Genomic DNA, 26207 nt, shown 5'->3' on the forward strand with positions numbered 1-26207 from the left:
GATGTGTCGATTTCTCACCCGCATGCAAGAACGTGCATCGTTCCTCCTTCGGTTGGGTCGGCATGCGTTGTTTCTTCTCTCCCTCAAGAGACAAATGCGTCGATCCAGAAGGGCACCTCGGGTCCGGGCAGCCTTTGCGTTGATTTTCCGTGTCCAGCGATGTTACATTGAAAATCTGGTCGCACAGTATCACAAACCTGTGCTGCATGGGGTTTGATTCATTATCAGCCTCCATAAGTGGGTGTTGCACATCATTTATCAAACTGCGTTGCATTGATCCTCCAGCCACGATGCAGGTGGAGCTTGATTTCAGCCGTGAAGCAGGCGGTGCGACGCTTATCAGCCGTGTCACGAAGGGTGCGTCTAAAATTTCCCCGCAAGGCTGTCTGTGAGTGGATTTTCAGTTCTTGTCTGCCAACTTCACCTTTCAAGGGCCCAGGAACTGGATAGGGCACCACTTGGCAGGGCACAAGTCTCAGCAGAGAGTCCAGAAGCTGGCAGGGGAGGTCTTTGATTGCCCTGAGACTTCAACAACAGGAGGTAAGCTCAGTTTAAGCCCTTGGAGGTTCTTCTCAAGCAGAAATACACAACAAAGTCCAGTCTTTGTCCTCTTTCACAGGCAGAAACAGCAACTGCAGGATAGCCCAACAAAGCTCAGTCAGAGGCAGGGGCAGCACTTCTCCTCAGCTCTTCAGCTCCTCTCCTTGGCAGAGGTTCCTCTTGATTCCAGAAGTGGTCTAATTTTCAGGGTTTGGGTCCACTACTTATAATCCTTTCTGCCATTGAAGTAGGCCTACTTCAAAGGCCTACTTGTTTTCAACATCCAGGCTTGTCCAGGCCAGGCCCCAGACACACACCACGGGGTTGGAGACAGCATTGTGTGAGGGCAAGCACAGCCCTTTCAGGTGTGATTGACCACTCCTGCCCTCCCTCCCAGCACAAATGGCTCATCAGGATATGTAGGCTACACCCCACCTCTCTTTGTGTCACTGTCTAGAGAGAGGTGCAAACAGCCCAACTGTCCAACCAACTCGGACAGGGACTCCACAAACAACAGAGCCACTGAATGGTTTAAGCAAGAAAATGCCTACTTTCTAAAAGTGGCATTTTCAAACACACAATCTAAAAACAACCTTTACTAAAAGATGTAGTTTTAAATTCAGAGGTCAGAGACCATAAACTTCATATTTCTATCTGCTCCCAAAGGGAATCTACGCTTTAATAATATCTAAAGGCAGCCCCATGTTAACCTATGACAATTATAGGCCTTGCAACAGTGAAAAACAAACTTGGCAATGTTTCACTATTAGGACATGTAAAACATATCAGTACATGTCCCACCTAGAACATATGCTGCACCTTGCCCTGGGGCTACCTAGAGCCTACCTTAGAGGTGCCTTACATGTATAAAAAGGGAAGGTTTCGGCCTGGCAAGTTTAGAACTGCACACACAGACACTGCAGTGGCAGGTCTGAGCCATGTTTACAGGGCTACTCATGTTGGTGGCACAACCAGTGCTGCAGGCCCACTAGTAGCATTTGATTTACAGGCCCTGTGCACCTTTAGTGCACTGTACAAGGGATTTACAAGTAAATCAAATATGCCAATTATCGAAAGCCAATTGCACATACATTTTTCATAGGAGCACTTGCACTTTAGCACTGGATAGCAGTGGTAAAGGGCCCAGAGTATCAAATACAGTAAAAACAGAGCCAAGCACACATCAACAACCTGGGAAACAGGGGCATAAAGTTAGGGGAGACCATGCCAAGGATGCCAAATCTAACAGGGATACATTAAGATACGTCAGTTAGGTTTAATGTTTAGTTTATTTTTTTTAGTGATAATAAATCTTATTAGTTTTCGACAGTATGGTGTCCATGATGATTGACTGTCTGGGCGTTATCATGTCTGCACTGGCCACTTTAGACAAATGCCTTAGAGTATGCATTTATTATTGATTTACATTTGTGACTATGTGTATCCCCTATAACCAAGGATCTCTCTTCTTGGTAGCAGTATAGCATCAGCTACTCAATACAATTTTCAGAGGAGTTCCTGGCACTTGGTTTGTGTATGGATATACATTCTAAGACAGGTAATAATGAAACATCTATTGTTTGTGCTAAATTCTGTAACAGTCATTCCTAAAATGTTTATCACATAGCACTCCACCCCATCTGGGGAATGGGTACTGGTACCCAAACGCCTGCCCCTCACAGTATTACATATGTCTATTTTGTTGGTCACATCAATGCTGTACTGGTACAATCATCAGGGATACTTCCAGACACTTGTGATCTGAACCACATATGCCATATGTGAACTTGCATGGTACCTGTATATCACATGCTTGGAAGACTCAGATATTTTATCATAGTCCACAATGCTATCAGTCACCTTACTCATGTTTGGTTCTATGTGTGTGGCTTTTGTCAGATAGAAAGCTAAACTTGTCCTTTGGTTCTGTGGTCATTGTCCTAGCTTCACACAATGCATGCATTAGAAATAGTTGATGTATCACAGCAAAATACAGTACATATGTGATTGTTGCAATTTATTTACATGTGCAGGTTTTGTACCAGATGATGTACAATGTACAGTTCACTGACCCCATGAGGGATCCCAAGTCATTGAATTTCCAGCCAGAGTCCAGGGGCAAGGGACATGTCATGAGACATGTGTAGGAGAGGTGGGCATCAGTGAGGAGGTGTCCCAATTTGAAAATAGGTAAAAATTGAGACTATAGTAATTGAGGCATGATGAGTCAACAGTGATAGAGCGAAGAGGGCAATTTGGCAGCAGTCACTACACTTGCATGATCTTAAGCACAGAACTAAAGAGATACTGTCCATGTGGCTCAGACTGCAGCTTTCCAGTGGTTTTTCTAGAGAATGTAGTTCCTTCCACATCTTTATCCTCTTATTTGTGTGGCGCCTCCTGTGCCATAGGTGTTGTTGCTGTTGAAGTTGAGGGGGGCACACACACACACATCAAGGGATAGAGATGTGGAAGCAAAGGTCCTGGCAACTGCCATTTGTGGGAAAGCGAAAGGCATTACTGCAGCAAAGTGGAAATGCTGGTTTCGCAACAAAGCAGCTACATCACTGTAGTAGTCAGTCATGTTTTCAATGAGGGAGGCCCGATCCCTCTGCATGGACTCCGGGACATTTTGGATGTCCCCCAACCTGTTGTCAATCATGCTGCTGCCTCTATGGGAGGCCAATTTTTCCAGCCTCTGCCTTAGGTCAGCAGCTCTGTTGGCCATAGAGGGCCTGATTCTAACTTTGGAGGACGGTGTTAAACCGTCCCAAAAGTGGCGGATATACCACCTACCGTATTACGAGTCCATTATATCCTATGGAACTCGTAATACGGTAGGTGGTATATCCGCCACTTTTGGGACGGTTTACCACCGTCCTCCAAAGTTAGAATCAGGCCCAGAGTGTTGGAGTCTATGTAGCGGAGAGGGGGTACCTCTGATGGCAGCAGAGTTGTCCTTATTTGGACTGAGGCACCTTTTCACACCCTCAAGGCTGCCCATCATAGTCTCCATCCCCGCCTGGACCTGCTGTGCCAGCTCCTGCTAGACTCTTACTGCTTTCTCTGAAAGGTAATGTCTGGGTCCCCAGAGTCCAGGGCAGTGGCTGGACTGGTTGGTGCAGTGTATTTGTTGTTGGATGGTACACGTGGAGAGCCTGCAATGCTGTGTGTCCTCCATGTGACTGGGGATGGTGTCTGGAAGATACCCAGGACTTCCTGGAGAGTGTTAGCATTAATGGTTGGCAGCTAGTCATCCAGACCATCAGAAAAAAACAGAACAGACAGCTCCCCAGGAGGTAGGGCTTCATCCTCTGCATGGGATAGTGAAAAGTCAATATTGGACTGTGGTGGCTTTTGACATGAGTCATCATTTAGTTGCTACTGGTGGCCTTACGACATGGTACAGACCCACACATCAAGGCACACATGTATGGACAGACCCACACATCAAGGCACACATGTATGGATCCCCAGTGGCACAGTGTGCCACATGAGCATCTTTTCAATGGAGTCACCATTGGCACAATCTGCCAGTCCAAATTCCCCAATGTGTTACCCCCACCTTGATTGCCTTATCAGGTTCTTCTGCTTTTGTTCCACTTTCATTGATTTGACTGTGTTACATATGCATGCCATGGCCATTGTTAGTGATTTATGCACACACCACAAATGGAGATGTGCAGAATAATATGCATTTGTTTTGAGAGATATTTGAGTGAGTCACTGACTACTCTGCCAGCTTACGAGTGATAGAATCGTCAGAGCTGTCAACATGCATCCTCCTAGCCACTTTCAGTCATGTGTCCAGCATCCTGCATCACCCATTGTGAGATTCAGCCACCCTGTGTGTATGTGTGCAAACAGGAATTTCTCCCTTCTTGCAGAACAACACTCATTCATCCATCACAGGTTTCCTTTTTGCAGAGCTGCAAGGATGCCTGCAGCTCTGAAATGAGTGGTGTTTTGCTGGAAGGTAGACCTTCCTGTTTGCACACATACACACATGGTGGTCCATCATTACGAAGTGTGGTGCAGGATGCTGAACGCATGACTCAAACTGGCTAGGAAGATGCATGTGGAAAGCCCACCTACTTCCATCACTCAGACAACACATGTGAGGTGGAATGAGGACATTACACATTTTGAGGCTTGTTGATGTGTGGATGCATGATGATTGGACACCACATCCGGAGTGACATTGCAGTCATAGTACTAGTGACGGACATTGTTGTAATCCTATTGTGGACTGCTTTAAATTTGTGTTGAAATCATCATCAATCATTGTAAGTGGAAGACAGCATTCGTATTAGTTGAATTTGAAGGATGTGTACCTTCCTGCACATGGGCATTAGGACAGGCAAAAGGGACACCTCAACACAATGCAGTTTGTGTGGCAAAGTTGGTAGAGTCCGTCATATGTTTTGACATAAAAAAGGTTGATAAAGTGATGCTTTGACTATTTGTGACAAATACACATCCCTGCACATTTGCCATGATGCATCACAGCAAGCTGAGCTGTTGCACTGCATCTTTTATCATAAATGGGTACATATGTGACACAAAATCCTGACACAGACATCATAATGCTCTACAAATGCATCTTTTTGTTACTGTACACTACAGTGGTAGATAGTAGTAGCTTGTAAGTACCATGCCAAGGTAATGAACCTTGCATTCCTTATCCTGTCCTAATTCTAATTCCCCCCTCTCACACCTGACACTGCATGTAGTAGGCATTCATGTGTATGTATAGGATCTTCCCATGCAACACATGTGTGACCCACCCGGCTTCTGATGCTTCTGCACACCTGTGCTTCTGCACATCTGTATTTGGTTCAGTGTAGTCCAGGAACTCAAAGTTGGTGTGTTGATGACAAGTGGATGTGTTACAAGTTTGTAATTCCAAAGATTGTAGTTGTTCATTGTGTGTTGTATAGTGCATCACACATAGGGCAAACTTTCTGTGTATTTGGTACAGGGATCCCAGAACACCATTTTCCTAGCAGCACCCTTGCCCCAGCCAACAACACCATTGAACAACGGTATTAACATTACTGGTCATCATGATGGACATTCCCTCAATAGCTTCATGATTTCTTTCACTATTGTGTTGCTTTACTGCATTTGCACCATATATGATGTAACTAGTGCAGCAAAGCACAGGGAAGTCCATTGCTTAGAATGATTGCATCACATTCCTATGTCTTTGTCAGGCCTTACAAATTAGGTTTACAGATAGCACAGTGCAATCTTCATGGAATGCCTTCCCCATTTGTTTTTCCCTGCCTGCGTAAGACATTTTTTCTTCCATATATCATATATGGAACAGGCATATTGTGGTGAAAGCATGTACAAAGTGGATCTATGCATGCGCTGTGTGACTTTGTTGAGGTAGCACAAGGGGAATGGGCGGCTTGAGTCCACATTGGCATCATACAATATGATGCTAATGTTGCAGTAAAGGCTTGTAAATATGTCCCCCTAGTGAGACAGTGAGACCACTTGTAGCTGATGTTATGCATGAAGGTGTCCCTTTGTGGATGACACCAACCATTCCCAGTACACATGCAAGCTTGCTACTTGGTGACATTGAAGCTACTTGTACAGCAACACAGATGATGATCACAAATATGCCCCATATGTTGTGTCTGATCACATTTGTGGCCATTCCCAATGGTTCATGGAGGGTTCACGCAGTTCTTGTTGGCCCACCCTGTTCAACAAGCATTGTACTCGTTGCTCAATGTGTATTAAAAATGGGCAGGTGGTTCAGTTGCAATAGTGTAGGGATTGCCGTGTGGGTTGGTAGTGGTCTGTGCATATAGGGGGGTACAGTGTGAGAGCATTAATAGTGTTTGGGCATTATTGTGTCCTGATGCACGTCTTTTACACGCATTCAGTGTGTTCTATGTGCCTCCCCCTTCAGCCATTTGTTAGTTTCAAGATTGCCCCCACTAAAGCTTATCCTGCATTTGTATTGTAAGTGTATTGTAGCGCCACTTTTCTTAAATCTGGCCCCAGGTTTTTAGGAGAATAATTTAGCCATAGAACCCAGGGTCTCATTTAGAAGCCCTTTGCACCACCGTTGCGTCATAGTTTTTTTGCTCTGTGGTGGCAGTAGGAATGTACTGCAGTGCACCAGATTTACAAACGTACACATTGCGCCCAGTGCATCACTTTGTAAAGCCCTGCATCAGATTATTTCTGCTGCAGGTATAATATATGCAGGCTAGGCATTCCCACGCAAAAAAAATGCAGAACTGATGCAGTGAAATTTACAACATTTTAGTGCGTCATTCTGCGACTTCACTGTGCTAGAGTTTTACCACCTACTCAGAGCAGGCGCACAGTTGATGCTGGCCTTTTCCAATTTGAGCCTCCTCATAAAGCTGGAGAGGCATCATTTTTATGACGCTACTCCAGCAATGCTTGAGTTTAGTGCCAACAGATGCTTCAGAATTTCTGATGCATCTGTGAAAACGTGCGCCATTGAGCTCTGTATTGTAAATATAGTGTATCCATGGTGTCGTTAGGGGATCTTAGACAAGCGAAAGAAATATGATGCATCGATCTCGATGCATCGGTTTGTAGTGAATGAGGCCCTCAAGTCCTTAGCTCCCAACTCAACAATTTATTCACTAGACCATGTCCCCTATTACTACAGAACCATGCAATAAAGATCAGCATATTAATGAAAACATGTGACAAAGCCATACCACAGTACATTATTATTAGAAATAATATAGACTAAAAATATTTTAATTTTCCATTCTAATTTGTACTTCAAAGGTTTTTTTTTTAAAGTTAGAGCTGATGTTACTGAAAATTTACAATTTATTGCTTGAAATAATAATGAGTAACCGAGGGCTCTCATTTACAAGGGCACTGCACCACTAGAACGTCACTTTTACTGACGTTCCGGTGGCCCAATGCCCTGCTTCATATTTACAAAGTGGCGTTAAGTCACTTTTTGTGGCTTTGGGAAAAGTCATGCCTCAACCCCAGAAAAAAGGAGGGACTCCAAGGGTCAGTTGGCTGACCCCCTGGAACCAGCACTAGGGCCTTCAAAGCTGAAGTAGCCCAACTCTGCAAGTCAGTAGCTACTTCATAAGAATGTTAGGGCATTCCAAGAGTCTGATTCTCATTGGCCAAAAGTTGCACCTGAGTCGGCCAGATCAGGGTGTGTTATCTGAGACCAGATTGGTCACCTAAGAGGGACACCACCTCTACTAAAGGATCCCACTGGGACCATTGTGTGCAGAGACCGGGAGTCCAGCCACTGCTAGCCTTCTACTCGCTCAAGGAAGATTTCAAGGGACCCCATCCTCTGACCAAAGTGATCCCTCCTGATCTGTGGACCTAGGAATAAACACAAAGGCACCCCCATTGACCGTACTGCACCTGGAGCATCCTTCAGCATCTTCATTGCCTGTATCCTCAGCATCAGGACCATTCCATTGAAGTGTACAGTGGTCGTGCTGTAAAGTTTGGAACTGGATTACATCACATTGACACCCCCAGACCTGCTCCTTGTTGGATTTGGTTGCCCAAGCTGGGCCAGAGTAGCTGAACTAACTTTTAAAAACTTTTCAAAACTTTTCAAACTTTACTGTTACCAATACTTACTTGTGGTTGGATTACAAGTTAAGATTTCTTGAAAAATCTGTAACTTCAGAGACCTCTAGTGGATTTTGCTCACCTTGGACTCTAAAAATGAATAAAAATATAATCTACTTTTATAAATTTGTGTTGTGTTTCTTTCATGTTGCATGGCTTTCTTATTTAATTTCTTGGTACTGTTAAATGCTTTACTCTAGTTCCTTTGTTCAAGCCTTGTTGCTTGAAACCATAGCTACCCAGGGTTGAGCTTAAGGTTGTTCAGACAAGCTCGACTTGACCCAAGACAGTTTTTGTGAGTGTATTCCATGGTAAAGCCGAACAGCCATACCACATTTTACACTTGAATCTTCACAGTCATAAATTTCTAACATATTATCTGTTATGGGGTGATATCTCAGATGTAGAAATGGTTATTGATCACATTGAAGCACAAATTAATGCTGGGCAAACTACGGGGCATATCACATGCTAGAAAAGGTATCACTGTCCCTTGACCAGGGAATTTGATGATATAAGAATATTAGTGCATGTATTGACCCTTTGCCCTCAAGTGGAGGATTAATGGTGAGGAATCTTTGTTGAAATAGCAATAATTTACACTTTGTAATTTATAATTTGTCAAAATACAGGAAGCGGTAAAATGTATTTCCAGACTTCAATAGCAAAATGGTGTTTGGTTAAGAAACACAGAAAACTGATGGTGACATATAATAGCATGTGGTAGACAGTTATCTTAGATAATGAATTGGTAGATAAGTGATTATGACAAAGGAGTACTTACAATCAGTGTGGGAAAGATGATTTAGGATAGGGTAGTATTGTAGCTTGTAATTGACTTATTATCTTTTGTGAAATGTGGTGGGTGTTTTAGATTGGATAGCAATGTAATATTATATGCATTTCAGTGTCCTTCAAAAGCATATCATGTGACATCCCTTGATCAGGCTGAAACCCTTGCCTTTCGTGACCCCAAGAATCCAAGACACCATACACAAAACTCAATATCCGATATTTGCAATGCTCCAAAACTCACTATTTACTTCTGAACTAAACAGCCTCTTCCAAAGTCTAGTAAATGTAGGCAGAATCATATCATAGGAGCTCTTTGCTCCTATGGTGCCATAGACTTGGCACCTTGACGAGGTTTTCCAGCTAATGATTTGCCTTCAAACTTCCTGTTTGCTGACTTCATTTTTGCTGGCATTAGACCTCTGCACCCTTTACCACTGCTAACCAGTGCTAACGGGCTTTCTCCTTAAAACATGGTAGGATTGAATTATAACTAATTGGGATATTTAATATACTTGTAAGTGGCTACCTGTGGCCAGTGATTGTTAATTAAATGCTACTAATGTGCCTGCAGCACTGACTGTGCCAGCCACCTAAGTGCCATTTTAAGCATGTCTCAGGTTGCTCATGGCAGCCTGTGTGTACGACTTGGCAAAATAAACCTTTAGCCAGGTCCAAGCCTTTCTTTCTCATACATCTAAGTCAACAACAGGGTAGACCCTGGACAGCCCAGAGCGCAGTGTATTTAAAAAGTTGGACATGTACCTTCTAGTTTTACATGTCCTGATAGGGAAAACTATTTTATTCATTTTTCACTACTGCAGAACTACCACTCCCATTGAATAAGACAGAAGTTATATTTAATAAGTGATAATTTCCAAATATGAGCACGTCACCAGTTTATGTTTGATGCCTTTGTAATTGTAATGAAAAATCATCCCTAATGGTGAAGTTGGATGTTAAATTACACTTTTGAAAATGCCACTTTTAGAAAGTTGGCATTTGCCTGCCTTAGCCATTTAGGTCCATTGCCCCACTTTGTAACCCCTTGCACCACATTATGCCAGCACCAGGCATGATGTATGAAAGGAGGGGGGCAAAAAAAATGGCTCAAAGAAACCTAAAATATTTCTTTACAACTTTTTTTCCGGCATTTTAATGCCTGCTTAGAGCCCCTATGCATTGTTCAGGGCTAGCAGCAACCCTGAACAGTACATCAATAGGGTAAAAAATTCTGACGCTATTGCCCACTATCCTGGGCCATGGTGCACCGTATTTTAAATACGACCCACACATAGTGGTGGTAGGGGGGCGCTAAGGGGCGCAAGGAAAGTAGTGCTGCACTGGGTCCAGTCCCACTTTTCTTAAATCTGCCCATTAGTGCCTGCAGCCTGTCTCTGGGTCACATGATTGGGTCTAGATGATAGTTGGAGGTTGGCATAGTCCTCCTAGACAGCATGGAATTGAGAGCTTAAGTGTGCAAGGATGGGTGATCACTGGCAGGATGGGAGGGAAGAGCTGGGCACAGCTCTACCAATAGTTAAGTAGGCTACAAAGAGTAGTTAGTCTGGATCAAGGGGAAGGGGAAGGCACAATGTCTGTAGACTCCAAAGGGAAACCTCTAGAAGCTTTTCACACTTGAAAGGAAGGGATGGGTATAAGTATTGGACCCCAACATCAACGCTTCAGTACATTTATGAACCTGTGGATAGCAGGAAGGACTGATGTGCTGCTGAAAGGACTGCTATTCTGCTGGACTGCTGCTCTGATAGACTGCTGCCCTGCTGTGCTTACCTGCTGCCTGCTGCCCTCCTGCCTGGGTGAGAAGGACTGGATATTCCTCTTTTGAACCCAGTGACGCCAAGGCTCCAACAACCAGCTGTGAGCTCTACCCCACCAAGTGTTGCCACCCCAGTCCTGGACCCTTTGAAGTGGGCTTGAGGTGCTCTGCCAGCCCTTCTGTGGATCCAGCAGAACCAACGCATCAACACTGCTGCGTGGCACAATCCTGAGCAGAACCAACATGTAGGTCCATATTTATCCTTTTTGCCGCAAAACTGCGCTAACGCAGCTTTGCAGCAAAAAGTTTAGCGCCATGATTTAATAACGCCAGCCGGCAACCGTATTTATTGATTGCCACAAGCCGGCACTAAACTTGGGCTAGCGTCTTAGAAAAAGACGTTATCTGGGTGGGGGTGGCAGTAGGGAAGGAAGGGGCTTTGCGTCAGAAAATGATGCTAGCCTGGTTAGAGGAAAAAAGAATGCCTCTAACCAGACTAGCGCCATTTCCTGGTGCACAACCACCAAAAACATGGCTCCTGTCTTGCGGAAAGATAGGAGTCATGGCCATCACCCCAATGGCCAGCACAGGGGACAACTGTCCCCTGGACATGGCTGTTGCACCCTGTGCCATGCTAGGGGCCCCAAGTGCAAAAAAATAAAATAAAAAATACTTACCTGGACTCACCTGGGATGGGATCCCCCATCCCCTGGTGTCCCTCTGGTGGGGTTAGGGGTGTTTCTGGGGTTTGGGGAGGGCACCTGTGGACTCATTCCATGGTGGTCAACAATGGAAATGGGTCCACAGGTCCCGTAACGCTTGGTCTGACTCAGGTGTTAAATAATGGTGCTAAGCTAGCTTAGCACCATTATGTAGCCCCTCCTCCCACCCGTGTGTCATTTTAGCACGGGGGATAACATTGGGGTTAGCACCATTTTTTAGATGGGAAAGCCTACCTTGCATCTCTTTGATGCAAGGTAGGTGCACGCATCCAAAATATAAATATGGAGTTAGGTTTGCGACAAATTTGCATAAATAAATGATGCAAATTCAGCACAACAGAAGTATAAATATGGGCCGTAGCCTCTTCTGCCAGGGTTCTCCAGGCGCAAGGACTCTGCATTGACCTCGCAGCCCACATCAGAACCACTGCTGCGCCAAGCTTCACTAACGCAGGCCCTCGCATTGCAAATTTCTCATCAACTGCAGCCATGAGGATGACGCAGATTCTCACATCGCAGCCTTGCATCTCTTCAGAACCAATGCATTACCTCTACTGTATGACACATCCTTGATTCTAGACTTTGTACCACAAGCCCTCATTGATGTGATTCTTGACTAGAATGCAGGACCTCGCATTTCAATCTCACCACAGCTCCTCACAATGGATGCATGTCCTTGGCTGCATGACACATCCTCAATGTGGGATCCCGCAATGCTCCACAACCTGGATTTAAGGTACTCTTCTTCAGCAGACCTAACTGGGTCCTTGTAGCAACTCTGCGCTCCACTGCGGTTGATCTGATCATGTGTTTTATCCGGCACGAATAGATATCCACAGTTGGCACTTTTTGCTTTTTGGCACTGTTTTCACCTAAATCTTCAGAATTCAGATCTCTGGTTCTACTGATCAGGTTTTTGTTGTTTGCGTCTTGAAAAATTTACTAAATATACTCTATTTTTCTAAATTGGTGTAGGAATTGTCTTGTGTTGTGTTTTCCCTTTATTACTGGCTGATGTGTCTCACAAATTTACATTTCCTCTGAGTTAAGACTGATTGCTTCATGCCCACCTACAAGATTGTTGAGCACAGGTTAATTTCGGGTTGCTTGTGCCTCACTCTGACAAGTATTGTGGTTGCTGCATGAATAAGATTTCACCATTCCTTAACCAGTAGCCCAATTTCTTACAATTGTCATTAGATGTTTAGCAGTACTTTCCATTACTTTACAATATAGAGTAGGTGAATACCAGCATCTCACATGGAACAGCATCATCCAAGCCTAAACCTGCAACAATGCCACCCCTCTCTAGAGCAACTGTTTACTGAATGAGTTTTCATGCTTCTAACCACATTAAAAAACTAGCATACATTAGTACAGTAGACACCCAAGCCATCCTCCATGAAAAACAGATTGTAGTCTTATAGGAGACATGATAAGTTCACTAACTGACATCAGGAGTGACCTTCAGACAGCAGTGTGGGAAATCTGGATTTTTTTGTCTGTCACACCATATTCTTTGGCTTTTGCTGGACCCTATTTTTTGTGTTAAACTACTGTGTACTTTAACCCAGCTAAACAGTGTTAAAGTTGTTGTTCTCCCCCTTTAAATAATTGAATTAGCTTAGCCCTTATTGATATATGTATCTTACATATACCTTCCTTTAATATGGTACAAAATGAACTCAGGGCCTGTAAGTTAAATGTCATGAGTGGACTGAAGCACCCATTGTACCTTCCACCTCAGTGACATTGTTCAACATTGCTTCAAGCCTACAAATTGTATCCCGGCTGTGGCACTTTAAAAATTATATTTTGGACCTGTCAAACTATACCTTTTTGCCAGATCAAAACCCCACTTTTAAATATCAATGTCACTCCTCTGTATGCTTTGTAGTCCATGAGGCAGGGTAAAAGGTATTTAATATTACGACTTGTAGAATGTAGTGTTAACAAGTATTTACAGTGACTAGCGACCAAAAGCTGCTTTTCACTCTGGAAGGCCTAACTGTTCATGTAGAACAACAGAGTACTGATTAAAATCATAATACTTCATCTTGGTAATGGGACGAGGTAGAAAAATGATCAAACCACTATTTTCATAGTTATTATAAAATCAATTAAATGATAAAGTCATATCTTTAATAAATATTAAGGAAAAGTAATTTTTTAAAGTTACCATTTCCCTGCCTGAACTTCCTGGGGGCTACAGTGTATTTGCCCTCAAACGTCCCCCATCCAGGGATTACAATTTGAAAGGTATCAAAAGGGAATGGCATGCATCCTAGGAGCAAACAATCAGTGGACCTGAATAGGCCAAGATGGCTCCTCTGAAGCTCACCAATGCATGGTGGCTATCAGCATCCTTTTTAACATTATAGTGTCAAAGCCTTCTTGAGTGTCAAATCCTGCTTCGCAGGTCTGCTGGGTTCACTCTTGAAAGACAGGGAAAAAAATGGTTAGACAATTCTTGTGTATCCACTGTCAGAAGTTTGACTCTGGGTTTTATATATAACAAAGGGGCACACTTGAAAGGAAGAGAAATAGGGTGCCAAGAAAATATTTGTTATCCACTGTCTGATTGCTGAAAAGCCCTATTTTTGTTCTACAAGATTTCAGTCTCTGTGTTTAGTGTGGCTACAGTGGCTGTCTCAAACTGGTGTTTAGTGGTAGATGTGGGTGAATACTAGGATTACCATAGTACACTCCCCCTATACACACCCATCCCTTAGAGCCTGCATTGAGTGTTGCCAATGACTTTCACCATCTTCAAAAACTTTTACCCCATTGGTTAGCACGTGCCTAGGAGTCATTCCCACCCTCTAGCTTGTGCTAGGCATACATGTGGCATCTCCAAGCACCATGTTCAGAACATCTTCTGAAACTGAAGAAGAACACAAGAGGACTGAACCTGTTTGCTGTTACCTGAGAGAAGCCCCAAAGCACAGGACCTGTTTTCTCTTCTCTTGTACACAAGCAAAGAAGTGGATTCCAAGGGCTAACTGTCTGTCATCCTGTGTGGTTGCAGGGAAACAGCAAGCTACAAAAGGCGTTTCTGCACCTGCCTAGTTGATCACTGGAACGGGACCTGGACTAGACCCTGTTGTTGGGCTTTGCCTGACACTCATTGAGTCTCTGAGTACCTCCCTGGAAGTCTTGAGGGGCTTTAGAAATGTCCTCCTAAGGTGGAATCACAAGGCTAAGTCAGAGGGTAAAATCTTTGACCAGGACAAACCTGGTTGGTATATTGGACCCTCTATCCATTGTGATCATCCTAAAATTACACCTAGGCTCTGGTCTACTACAACCACTGACTATCCAGTGGTTTTTAAACACAGTCCTGCTTCCTTTAAGGCAAAAAGGCTACATATAAAAAAGAGTTTGCTCTATTAGAAATCAATCTCTAACATGGTGGTCAGCTGACCCCAGCAGGTCACCATCCCTGTGATGGCCTTCAATCGTATGGAGTCGGAATAAGTGACCTACTTCATTAATATGAATGAGGTCGGCCGGAATCCAACTCACTACGTGTCAGAATTTGTAAGAACTGACATATTAATACATAGATCAGCACTTAACATTTTTGACTGGTCCCAATTTCGAACCAGTATTTTGCAACCAGTAATTAGTACATAGAGCTTGCTTTGACGAAGAACTAAAAATTCTAACTGATGAAACTCAGGAAAGCCTTCAGTCTCCTCCTGATCAACAATAATCTAGATATCCTGAAAACCAACAGTGCATTTCCAGTGATCCAGAACTAATATTGACAACTCTTTTTTAACCTGAACAATGCAGATTCAGTACTGGCCACTTTGAAACTTCTTATGTAGCTCATGGCTCCCAACAGAATACTATCTTCAATGTAAACCTTCTTACTCACGACAACATGCTCATGTGCAACCTAAAACCATGCAATACCCGTGCAACAGCAAGACCAAGTTCATCCTTAGCAATCATGAAGACAAACATCAAGGACCTGTCCATATGGGCTGAAGGCCACGCCCGCTACCTTTTTCTTGACGTGAAGACTATCTGTCAGGCTCAACAAAAGTCAGCTTGACTGATACTCTTCCGCTTCAGGTCAGGCAGCCAGGAGCTGAACATTTGCTAAATGTGCAGACACCTGGCTGCGTGAGCTAAACATTGCTGGGCTTAAAAAGTCATATCCCTGTGGGCTTGACATCTTGAGCCTGGCAAAGGTGCCTCAAGGCCCCCTCCTTCATGACGAGGGGGAACGTCACCAATTGACTCAGACCTGGGCGCTTCTGTTTTAAGCCCTAAAGCACCCAAGGCCAATTGTCAATCAGTGACACCTAGTCACAGAGTGGGGTGTGTCAGCAGTCTCACTGACCCCATTCTACTCTGTGACAAGATTGGGATTGCTGCCTTCCCTCACTGGCTGACCTTCCTCCACCTCCTCCCTCATAAAATGACAGGCTGCCACTGAAGGCAAATCTATGAAGACTCCAGGCATCTGACTCTGCAATTCCATGGATCCGATCTGAGAACCATGCCTGACCTCTTGTGCTAAAGGTGGGTCAGAAAACAAGAATCCTCTACTTAAAAAAATCACAAGGTTAACCCTACTCCTCACTAAAAGCTAAGATACCAAATCCAAATACAGAACGTAAATTCTGACACTACAGAAAGGTCATTCCCATCTGTGAAACTTTGCGTGGGAAACAAAAGAGAAAAATAAACAATAGGAACATCAAGATGATTACAAGTCGGACAACAAATAACAAATGTCCAATTAATCAGTGCAGAAACGTAACTGCAAGCTCACATGCTGGCATGCTTGAACATATCTAAGTAAACATTGTGGTAAAATATAGGTCTTTACAAAAAATCAAATCTTAACAGTGCTTTATATCAGGCCATGCAATGCTGCAAGGGGCCAAATCACGTTTACATGGAATTAGCTTTTTAAATACAACATATAGCACATGCAGCCTTAAATTTCAATTTATTATTTGCATTTATTAATGAAGATTTCCTTTGTTTGATCCTGTGGCAACAGAATAGAGATTTTTCAGTATGCAAAAATATTTCAAAATCAATTCACATAATTTCTTGGCCTGCACAGTCCAAAAAATACACCACAGTCACAAATCACAAAATTTGAAGGCAGAACTAGTCTTTGTCTTTAATGCTGATATACATCTTCAATATTGGCATTGAAAAGCTGATGTTTAAGAGACTTCACAGAAGGATGAATGCAGGGAAGTAGCAACATGGTACCACAGGCAATGTAAAAAAGACTCCTTTAAATTGGTGTTCAGAGTCTTGGTCCTTTGAGTAATAGGGAGAATACGTTTATATCACACATATTAAAGATGGAGTCATTTGCAGGTGCTCCTCTGCTTTGATGGGAAGGGAGATCTTTGAGCTGGCCTAGCAGAGAAGATGGTGGATAACCAACTTCCGGTAGACCAAGAAATTAGCCTTGTTGATGCTTTCAAGAAAGTGTCCCACCAAAAATTTGGCTTTCTTTGTAGAAATCTCTCACGGAATGTATTCAGTGAACACCAATCCCTGTGCTTTGTAGCCACTCCCATCTTTTAGTTGTATGGAGAAGCCCAGATGGGCTCTACATAGATGAGTGCCATGGAGGTCTCCTTCAATAGGATTCTCTTTTCCCATTTCCCCAATTTCCAATGCCCAGAGTCTTTCTATTGATAACACCACTGCAACCTGGACAGTAAATCGTGGAGCATACAAAGTGCTGAGATCATCGATCCTGTAGTTAGTAGCCATTTGCAATATGAATCTGGTGGAAGACACTGATAACCACTGCTCCATTCCTATGTCATCAATTTCTGGGTGATCATAATTCACCTTCTTGGCACAGCTGCAAATTTGAAAAAAGGGGCTCACAGAGTCAGTTTCCATTTTAAGTAAATATTGAACATTTTGTCTGCTGGCATTAACAGTACATGAACATTTCCTGCACTGATGGGCCTCCTGTTCCATTGGACTAACTCACCCCTCAACAAATCTGAGTTTAACTTCACATGTCTGAGGTCATCTACATGAGTAAATTTGAGTTGGGTAACAGCACAAAAGATGCTCAAAGGGGGATTTACAGTCACACATGGTTTGTATGTTACATTTGTGACAGACACAACATGGGAATAGGGTTAGAGATTACGTATCACAACACAGATATGTTGATCTATAACCAGAGCAAAACACAGTGCGGCTACCAACAGAGTTAACCACCAAGGATTGCCTGCAGGACCTGCCTGGACCTTGTTAGAATATGTTCTAAAATCTTTACAGCTATTTGAATGGGAACAGGGTTTCTGTGGAAGGACCCATCCCAAAAACTGTCTGGAAAGTTAAAAAACCCACAGAAAATGAGAAAACGAAATAAAACCATGTATGAAGCCCATAAAATGTTCAGGGGATTCAAAATACCAGAATTTGAATTGCAAGTATACTGAAAAAGGTACATTCAAGGTCTTGGAAACTGAAAGAAGCCAGATTCCCCAAAATTCACGGGAAACTATTTAAATAGTTGTATAGATTACGGATCCGTTTACCCATATACTTATTAGGTGATATTGATTGATTTTAATATTGGTTGATATTAACTGATGTATAACACAACCAACAACTAAAACACTACTGCAACCCAGAAATCCAGGGGCTTAGAAGGAGCAACAGGAAAGAAGCTATTGAGAATAGTGCTTCAATAACAAAGAGAGATGTGTCACTGACATTATTTTAAATGGCACTGTTGAGTACTTTTAGTTCTGCATTACTGCATGTTTCACCTGAGATAATTGCAATACAATAGGCCTTACGGTCACACATGCAACAACATAAATAAGGCATAAGACATGTCTCAGAGAAAATAAAATATTCCTGGAGCAGGTTGTGGTTTCTTCTATAAACATGAAACTTGTCCAAGTCTTGTACTGCTTCCACAAAAAATAGCTTTAATATTTTTCATAAGTATAATGTTCTTACAATGAGTTCTGTACACATAAATGCCTCAAAAATAAAATATGGTGGGCACTTTAGCAGACTTGCTTACAAAAAAAAAATTATATACTGACGCTACATTAATTATGATGTACCATTTAATTTTAATTATAATCTTTTCCACCGAAACGACGCTGCACCCTTCTTTGCTGTTAAATTTCAAACTGCACTTTTTTTGGCATAAAGGTCCAGCTATGCACACCGCAGGGTGTGGCTTTGTGTCACAGCAGGTCTGCCTCAGAGTGGGAGGTTGGGAATTACTTGAAGTAATTAAGTCCTGCAACCAGGAAAAACTTCTCCAGGAAGAGTTCTGAGTCCAGCACGGCTATATGCGCGGCACGCCCGATCAAGGTGTTGGCGGTGTTAGGCAATGCGTGGAATACATTGTACCGAATTAAGGTGCAGTCCTTCGCCTCAACAAAAGGCTGCAGAAGGTTGTTCACCATCTCAGTATAGACAGGGCCTGCATCACAAAGAAATACGTAATTACCATCCAGCTTTTGCAATTTTAGTCTCTCGTAACAGAAATCCCTAAAACAAATCTTGTTTAGCCAGTGTTCCTGTGCTACTTATTTACCTACAAACATTTTGGAATTGCCCCCAAAGCATCTAATACCAAACTGCCCCAGCGGCGCGCAAAGCAGGTGAAAATGCCCGTTGCGCCCCTGAGGCACTTTGTATAATACGGCCTCACAGGTACAGTTTATGAGCACCAAGTGCATGATTTATACAAGAAACATCATGTTTGGAATTTAAAAGTGATAAGGCCTCATTTAGATTTCGGCGGGCAGGTTACTTCTTCATAACAGTGACGGATATCCCGCCACCTAAATATAAATCCCATAGGGAGTAATGGGATTTATATTTTGGTGGCTGGTATATACATCACCGGTGTGAGGGAGAAACCCGTCCGCCAAAATTTAAATCAGTCCTTTAGATGTACGCTCAACACATGTTTTATTCACTTGTAATATTATTCCAGCATATTGAAAAATGTGGTTGGAGTAGCTCAGCCCAAAAGGCCAGGAAACAGGCGTTCCAGGCTAGCAATGCTGAGCAATGATAATGGTGAGCACCAGCAAACATGGTTTTCAGTAATGATAAACATTTCTATAATTCAGTACCACCACATTAAATAGGGTAGATAGGGTAGATTTACTTTTCTCAAAAGCAGGAGTAGACACTTGAGAAGGAAAAAAACTTCAGCATAGGCTACAGTGTGGAGGAAACTGCTTTTTTCCACAAGGCAATCAAATGTCCTCAAGAAGAAAAAAAAGAAAAAATAAAGAATGTGCAACTGCACATTTGCTAGCCATTTATACTTTGATAATGGTACCACAAGAATATTCAGACAAGCTGCCCTGTGTATGTGCTGTTGCCCATAACAAATTGGCTACCTTCTGAATGTCATATTTAACTCTCCTGTAAAGCCATAGTAAATGGTGTTAAAACTGCATGCATGGAAAGGAAAGGAAAGCATCACCTGTGGACTGCAGAAATTATTGTGCCACCTTCCCATACTGGCAAGGAAAACATGGCTTCAGGGCTACCAATGCAGCCTCACTGCTGCAGCTGGAGCCTGCAGACTGACCTGTCAAAACAACCATTTTGTCCCATTTTGGCAACAGCATTTCTTTTAAATATTAATAAGTTGCCCCTAAGTCAGCCTTGAAGCCCACAAGGTAAGGTTCCTAGTATCCAAAAGTAGGACACATAGACATTTAATGTTGGCATGTCCCTTTAGAGACAAGCCCCCAAAGCTATTTTCACTTTGAAAGGCTCTAGCTCTGTTTTGTGGGGAATTTAAGGTCGGAATAATGTATTAGTTTTACTATTGTGTGTTTGGGACAATCTATAGACAAGGTTCAACCACAATATCTAATATTTTTAAAAATCCAATTTAAAGGTGAACTTACATTTTTTATAAATATTTAGGATAGGAAAATCTTAGAAATGCACCTTTTTCCTTTCCTTGAGGTTGCATTTACTTGCCAGTAGCTGCCCCTATCAATGCTTCAAATCAATGAGGTGTGACAACTTTTCCGACAGCAGGACTCTAGGTAGACTATTGCTGTCCTGCCCTAGTGAAAGGTGTCTGACATCTTGAATCTGCATTAGAATAGTGCACGCTGGGATAGTTTGCAGCAAGTTAAACAGACTGTGCTATAAACTTGAATAGAGTTGTGCCCAGGAACTTTTGCCACATTAATTTGTAGTCGACTTAGCCCTTTCTGCAAGGTCAACGCCAAACCTTTTGCCTTAAACCTGTTGTTTTTTTAATCTGTTTTTGTTAGCTTTTAGGACTCTGGGCACTTAACCACTGCCAACCCGGGCTAAAGTGTGCACTTGTACTCTCGCTTTTAAACCCAACTTATACCCAACTGACTCATTTAATTAGCTTGTAAGTCCCTAGTAAGGTTGTACTGCTTGCCCCCAGGACCTGTACATGAAATGCTATTAGTAGTCCTGCAGCACTGATGGTGCCACCCACTTAGGTTTTCTTTTAAACATGCATGTCATTGCAGTCTGTGTGTGCAGCTCTAAACTGTCTTTTTGACCTGGCAAAATAAACCTTTTGCTAGGCCTAAACCTCTTAGGGTAGAACCTACTCAGTATAGAGAGCAGGGTTCAGTCTATTTAAAAAGTTGGACACATACTTTAAAGTGTCAAATGTGCTGATGTTAGTAAACACTTAAAATAACTTTTTACTACAGCAAGGCCTACTTCTCGAATATGATAAAATTAGGTTACCTTATTACATTTAGTAAGTGATATCTTTTGAATGGGAGTAAGTATGAAAATAAAACTTGGTGTCTAAAAACCCACATTAATAGAAAAGTCTGATTTTAAATCATAATTCTGAAAAGGTTGCATTTTCTGGTCCAAACCATTTGGTGCCTGCAGCTTATATCTTGGGTCATATGACTAAGTGTAGCTGGTCTTTGTGTAATACTTCCAGACAGAGACAAAAAAGGAGGAATAGGTGTTGGCAGGATGGGCCATCTCTGACTTGATAGGGGCTGAGCTGTCATCTACCACGCTTGCACATCACAAAGACTTTGCCTCAGCACACTCACAAAGGGTTGCACAATTGTCTTTTATGCCCCCAGACAAGCTGGGGGAAGTGCAGGGAGGTACAAAATCCCAGACACCTTTGCAGGGGAAAGTCTCTAGAAATTTCTCCCAATTCAAAGTCGACACCAGGCATAAGTAACCAACTTCTTAGTACACTCATGGGCCTGTGGCTACTACAGAAAAAGGGCGTCCTGCTGGCCTGCTGTTGGAGGCCTGTCCTGCTTGCTGAAAAGGAAGTCTAGACCTGGACCCTTCGTCCCAGGCTGAATGACTCCAAGGGCCAGCTTACTGACCTCCTGTTAGAGCGACAGGGACATAACAAGCCCCAGAGGTCTCCATGCATCTGTCCAGCTGACCTGCTGCACCGGAATTGGCTAGACCTGTGGCTGGACCTGCATGAGCCCTGCTGGAGTGAGGTCCTGATCCCCAAGTGGTGCCTCCCCAGGTCCTGGGCTCTTGGGTGGTATCAGAGAGAACTCCTCCTGGCCTAACTGACGTTTTCACCAAATTTGACACAAAGTGACATGAAGCCCTGCAAAGTTTAACCATAAAGCTGTAAGCTTCATCGGATCAAAAGCAATGAGAAACTTGCAAAGACTCACTACATAACTGCCAGCCTCATTGGAGTCAATGCCAAGTAATGCAAAGCCCTGAAAAGCCTCGGCCCACAACTGGGAGCGCCATCAGAACTGACAACAAGCCCCGTAAAGCTTTGCTCCATAGCTCATTGGAACTGATGAAGTGCAAAGCAAAGCCATGCAAAGTCTTGCAGCTTCACCAGAACCAACGTCAGATGACACAAAGCCTCATAAAGCAACGCGGTGCAGACGATGAACTAAGGGTATAAGTTAAAAAAAGTTCAGTGGGTTAATCTTGGCCCTGTGCCCGGCCAGCAATCAATCGTGGTCAGCCTGAACTTGCGATTTTGACTCGATCCCACCTGACCAGATACCCTCATTTGGCACTTTGGCCCTTTTGGTACTACTTTTATGTATGCAATGTGTGAGTGGTGAAAAACGAATGTGAACCTCCTAGAACATACACATTTTTGCATTCTGAGTGGAAAATTCATAGAGCTTGTTGATTAATAACATACAACAAAATGCACAGGCAACCCAGGAACATAGTAAGTTTGTTCATTTTACGAGCAGCTTAATATATACAACTGCTTATTGTGCTGCTGCTGCGATCACAGTAACAAATGCCAAATATGCGACCTTCACATTAAAGAATTCCAAATAAGCATTGTGCAAACAAGTAATGAAGAGATATAGATTTTCGTCATTGCTTCTGATTGGTCAAGGAATCACAATTGGATCCTGCCTTGTTAACATTTTTTGCAGCTATGTGAAAGCATGAAAACTCAGGACATCAAAGATATATTCATGGTTTATGTGAAAGAGCAAAACAATCAATTATCAATTTATATACTGTATTTATGACATGGTTTGCTGTCCAATGTATTATTATTGAATACATTAAGGACCCTAAAGCCCCCGCCTCTTTATATTCAGAATTTGAAAATGTACTCTTAAACCGTATTTTAAGTTACTTATTTTCAGTGATCTACTGCAAGATTTACTGCCCATTCATTATCTTAAAGATTATTATGCTAGAGTGCACAGTGTAAAATGGATAGTGAATTGTTAGGCCTGGCAGCCTTATGCTGGTCTTAACTCAACATTTTGCCTACCTCCCTCCATTTTTCTGAACTCATTTTTGCTGGTTTAAGTACTCTACAAACATTACCACTGCTGACCAGTGCTAAAAAGCTTGTGCTCTCGCCCGTAAACATGCTAACATTGTCTCATACACAATTGGCATATTTAATTTATCTATAAGTCCCTAAAAAAATGCACTAGATGTGCCCAGGGCATATAAAATAAATGCTACTAGTGGGCCTGCAGCACTGATTGTGCCACCCACATACATAGCTTCTTAACCAGGTCTCAGTTCTGCCATTGCCAGGCATGCGTGTGCAGTTTCACTCCATTTCGACTTGGCATTTAAAACTACTTGCCAAGCCTTAAATTGCCCTTTTTCTTACATATAAGTCACCTCTAAGGTAGGCCCTAGGTAACCCATAGGGCAGGGTGCTATGTAAGTAAACGCAAAGACATGTACTTTTAAGTTTTACATGTCCTGGTACTGAAAACCCCCCAAAGTTATTTTTCACTACTGTGAAGCCTTGTCCTCCCATAGGCCAGCATTAGAAACTCCCTTATATGCTTTTAAGTGGTCATTTCTGATCTGAGAGGAATAGCCTTGTCATGTTTGGTATGGTTGGAATGGTAGTATTTCAGAAATGCCACTTTTAGAAAGTAGGCACTTCTCTGCACTTACTGCTATCAGTGCCTCACAGTCTGTCTCCAATCCACGTCTGGTCTGTGTTGGTTGACAGCCCCCCTTGTGCATTCCACCCAGACAGCCATAAGCACAGGACACTCAGCTGCATCTGTATTCATCTGCATACTGATTGGTCTTCATGGACAGGAAGGGCGGGAGGGTTGTCACTTACACTTCAAAGGCAAGTGGCCTGACCTCAAACAAAGGACTGATAACCCCCCACAGTGCTCCTCAAAAGGGAACCTGTGCACTTCAAAACCACTATTTTAAGTTTTCCTCCACTTCAAAGGCACTTTTGGGTGTATATATACTGGGTCTGTGACCCCACCAAATCAGACACTTCTGGACCTAAAACTGAACTCTGTCAAAGTGACTCATCTGGACTGCTTTGCTAAAAGGACTGCTGGCCTGCTTGTTGCCCTGCTGCCCGTTGACGCCGGACTCAGCTGGAAGGACTCTGCCTTCTTCCACAACTTGTTTCCAAGGGCTTGGATTGAGGTTGCCTCCTGTTCTGAGGTCTCAGGGCTATCAAAGACTTCACCAAAGAGATGAAAATCCAGTGCGTCTGAAAATCAATGCAACGCCTGCAAAATTCGACGCAACGGCTGCCAGACTGATGCAGCACCTGCGTCGCAGTCAAAAAACACTGTATCGCCTGCCGGATGGACGCAGCGCCTGCTGCCTCTTCTCAACGTGTTCTGGATTTTCCATGCATTGTCCCTGGGTGTCAAAATATCCCCTTATTGCAGTGAGGAGCCAAGGCTGCGCTCCTGGAAACTGACGCATTGCCTTGCAGCGTGTAAAGAAACAACCCATCACCTTTGCCGCACCGAAAAAATCGGCGCGCCACTTTCCTTTTCGACACATCTCCTCCTCTGCGGCCCTCTGCATCGTTATTTTTGATGCATCCTAGGTGCTGTGTGTTAAAAGGATACAAACACTGATTCTTGTGGATTAAGACTCATTAAAAAAAATGTAATTTAATATATTGACTTGTGCACAGCGGCAGCTCCTCCACTATAGCGGAGGAGCGTCACCCCCCGCCAGCAGCAGCAGCTGCAAAGCTTTCAAAATAAACACAATAATAAACTCTGTTTATTATTGTTTTACTTTTAAAGGGGCGGGCCATGGTGATTACAAGCATGTAGATGGAGGTCACAGGACTCCCCTCAGTGCACATTTGTGTTTGGCCGGCTGTCTCAGGCCAGCCAAACACACATGTGCACTGAGCTGTCAGGGCTGGGTTGGAGAAAGCAGGCACCGGCTCCCAGTCTGCCTGGGAGCGCCAAGCCAGGGCGCTCCGGCCAATCCTAATGCTGCTTTCATGCTGCCAGCAGCATTAGAGCAGCATTTGGATTGGCTGCAGGGGAGGTTGTGGGCCTGTGCCAGTAGTGGAGCCAGAAGACCAGCGTGAGGCGATGTGACACGATTCATGTAAGTTTTCTTTTTTTTAATATAATTTTTCTCTTCCGCCTCCCACTACGTGCCCCGACCCCTTTTCCACACCGCAAGCTGAGTCTGCTTGTGCATATTAGATTTTTGTTACTTTGGTCTCATTTTATTCAGATAAATATTATCTCATTTTCCAGACTGGTGTGGAGTACTTTTTTGTGGTGTTTTCACTGTGATATTGTCTGAGTTATTGCACAAATACTTTACACATTGGCTTTTCAGTTAAGCCTGCCTGCTCTCTGCCAAGCTACCGGGTGGTGAGCACAGGATAATTAAGATTGTGTTGTGACACCCTGACTACGATTATGGTCCCTACTTGGACAGGTTGCATACCTCTGCCAATTAAAACCCAGTTTTATTGAATTCAATCAGATGGACAAAAAACTTGAGTACAGAAAAGTATCTTTAGGATGCTGGCCACTGAATTCAGGAAGACTCTGTTGGTCTTTGAAACTGCCTGTTTCTTAAAATGAACATGGAGAAGTTCACTGCATGCCAGAGTGCATTACCAGAGGCTCTTGCACAAGTCATAAAGTCATCTTGTCAGAACTCTTGTGGCTGTATAATGATGAGATAGGCAGGCTCAGTGAAGACCCTGAGGGTTGAGTAAATATAGCCTGAATTATATGAGTTAGTACATGTACTTTGGACTGAACAAGTCAGAGACACAGAAAGGAAATCCTGGATCACTGTTTTTGACTTGTTATGGCTAAGGTTGTTTCATTAACTTGGGCAATTTCTGAATTATATGTATCAGCATTAGATGGCTCAGACTAAAAAGTCACGCACTCTGCTCTGTGCTGAGCCACTGCACCTGAGCATCATATGGTACCAGGATCCGTATTACAAAGAGTGCACACTTTCCCTGTTTGCACTATGGCACACCT

The 26207-nt window shown here is 43.2% G+C and overlaps 1 protein-coding gene across 1 annotated transcript in view; it reads right to left on the reverse strand.

The window, feature by feature from the left end:
• Nucleotides 1–16283: 16283 nt before the first annotated feature.
• Nucleotides 16284–26207, reverse strand: part of FAM135B (family with sequence similarity 135 member B) — a 1130658-nt gene continuing 1120734 nt past the window's right edge. Inside the window, exon 21 of the mRNA XM_069220795.1 lies at nucleotides 16284–18910. Within this exon, the coding sequence (XP_069076896.1) occupies nucleotides 18705–18910 (206 nt within the window). The 3' untranslated portion in view covers nucleotides 16284–18704. The remainder of the gene's footprint in view (nucleotides 18911–26207) is intronic.

This window comes from Pleurodeles waltl, chromosome 2_2 (assembly GCF_031143425.1).
Source record: "Pleurodeles waltl isolate 20211129_DDA chromosome 2_2, aPleWal1.hap1.20221129, whole genome shotgun sequence".
Classification (NCBI taxonomy): Eukaryota; Metazoa; Chordata; class Amphibia; order Caudata; family Salamandridae; genus Pleurodeles; species Pleurodeles waltl.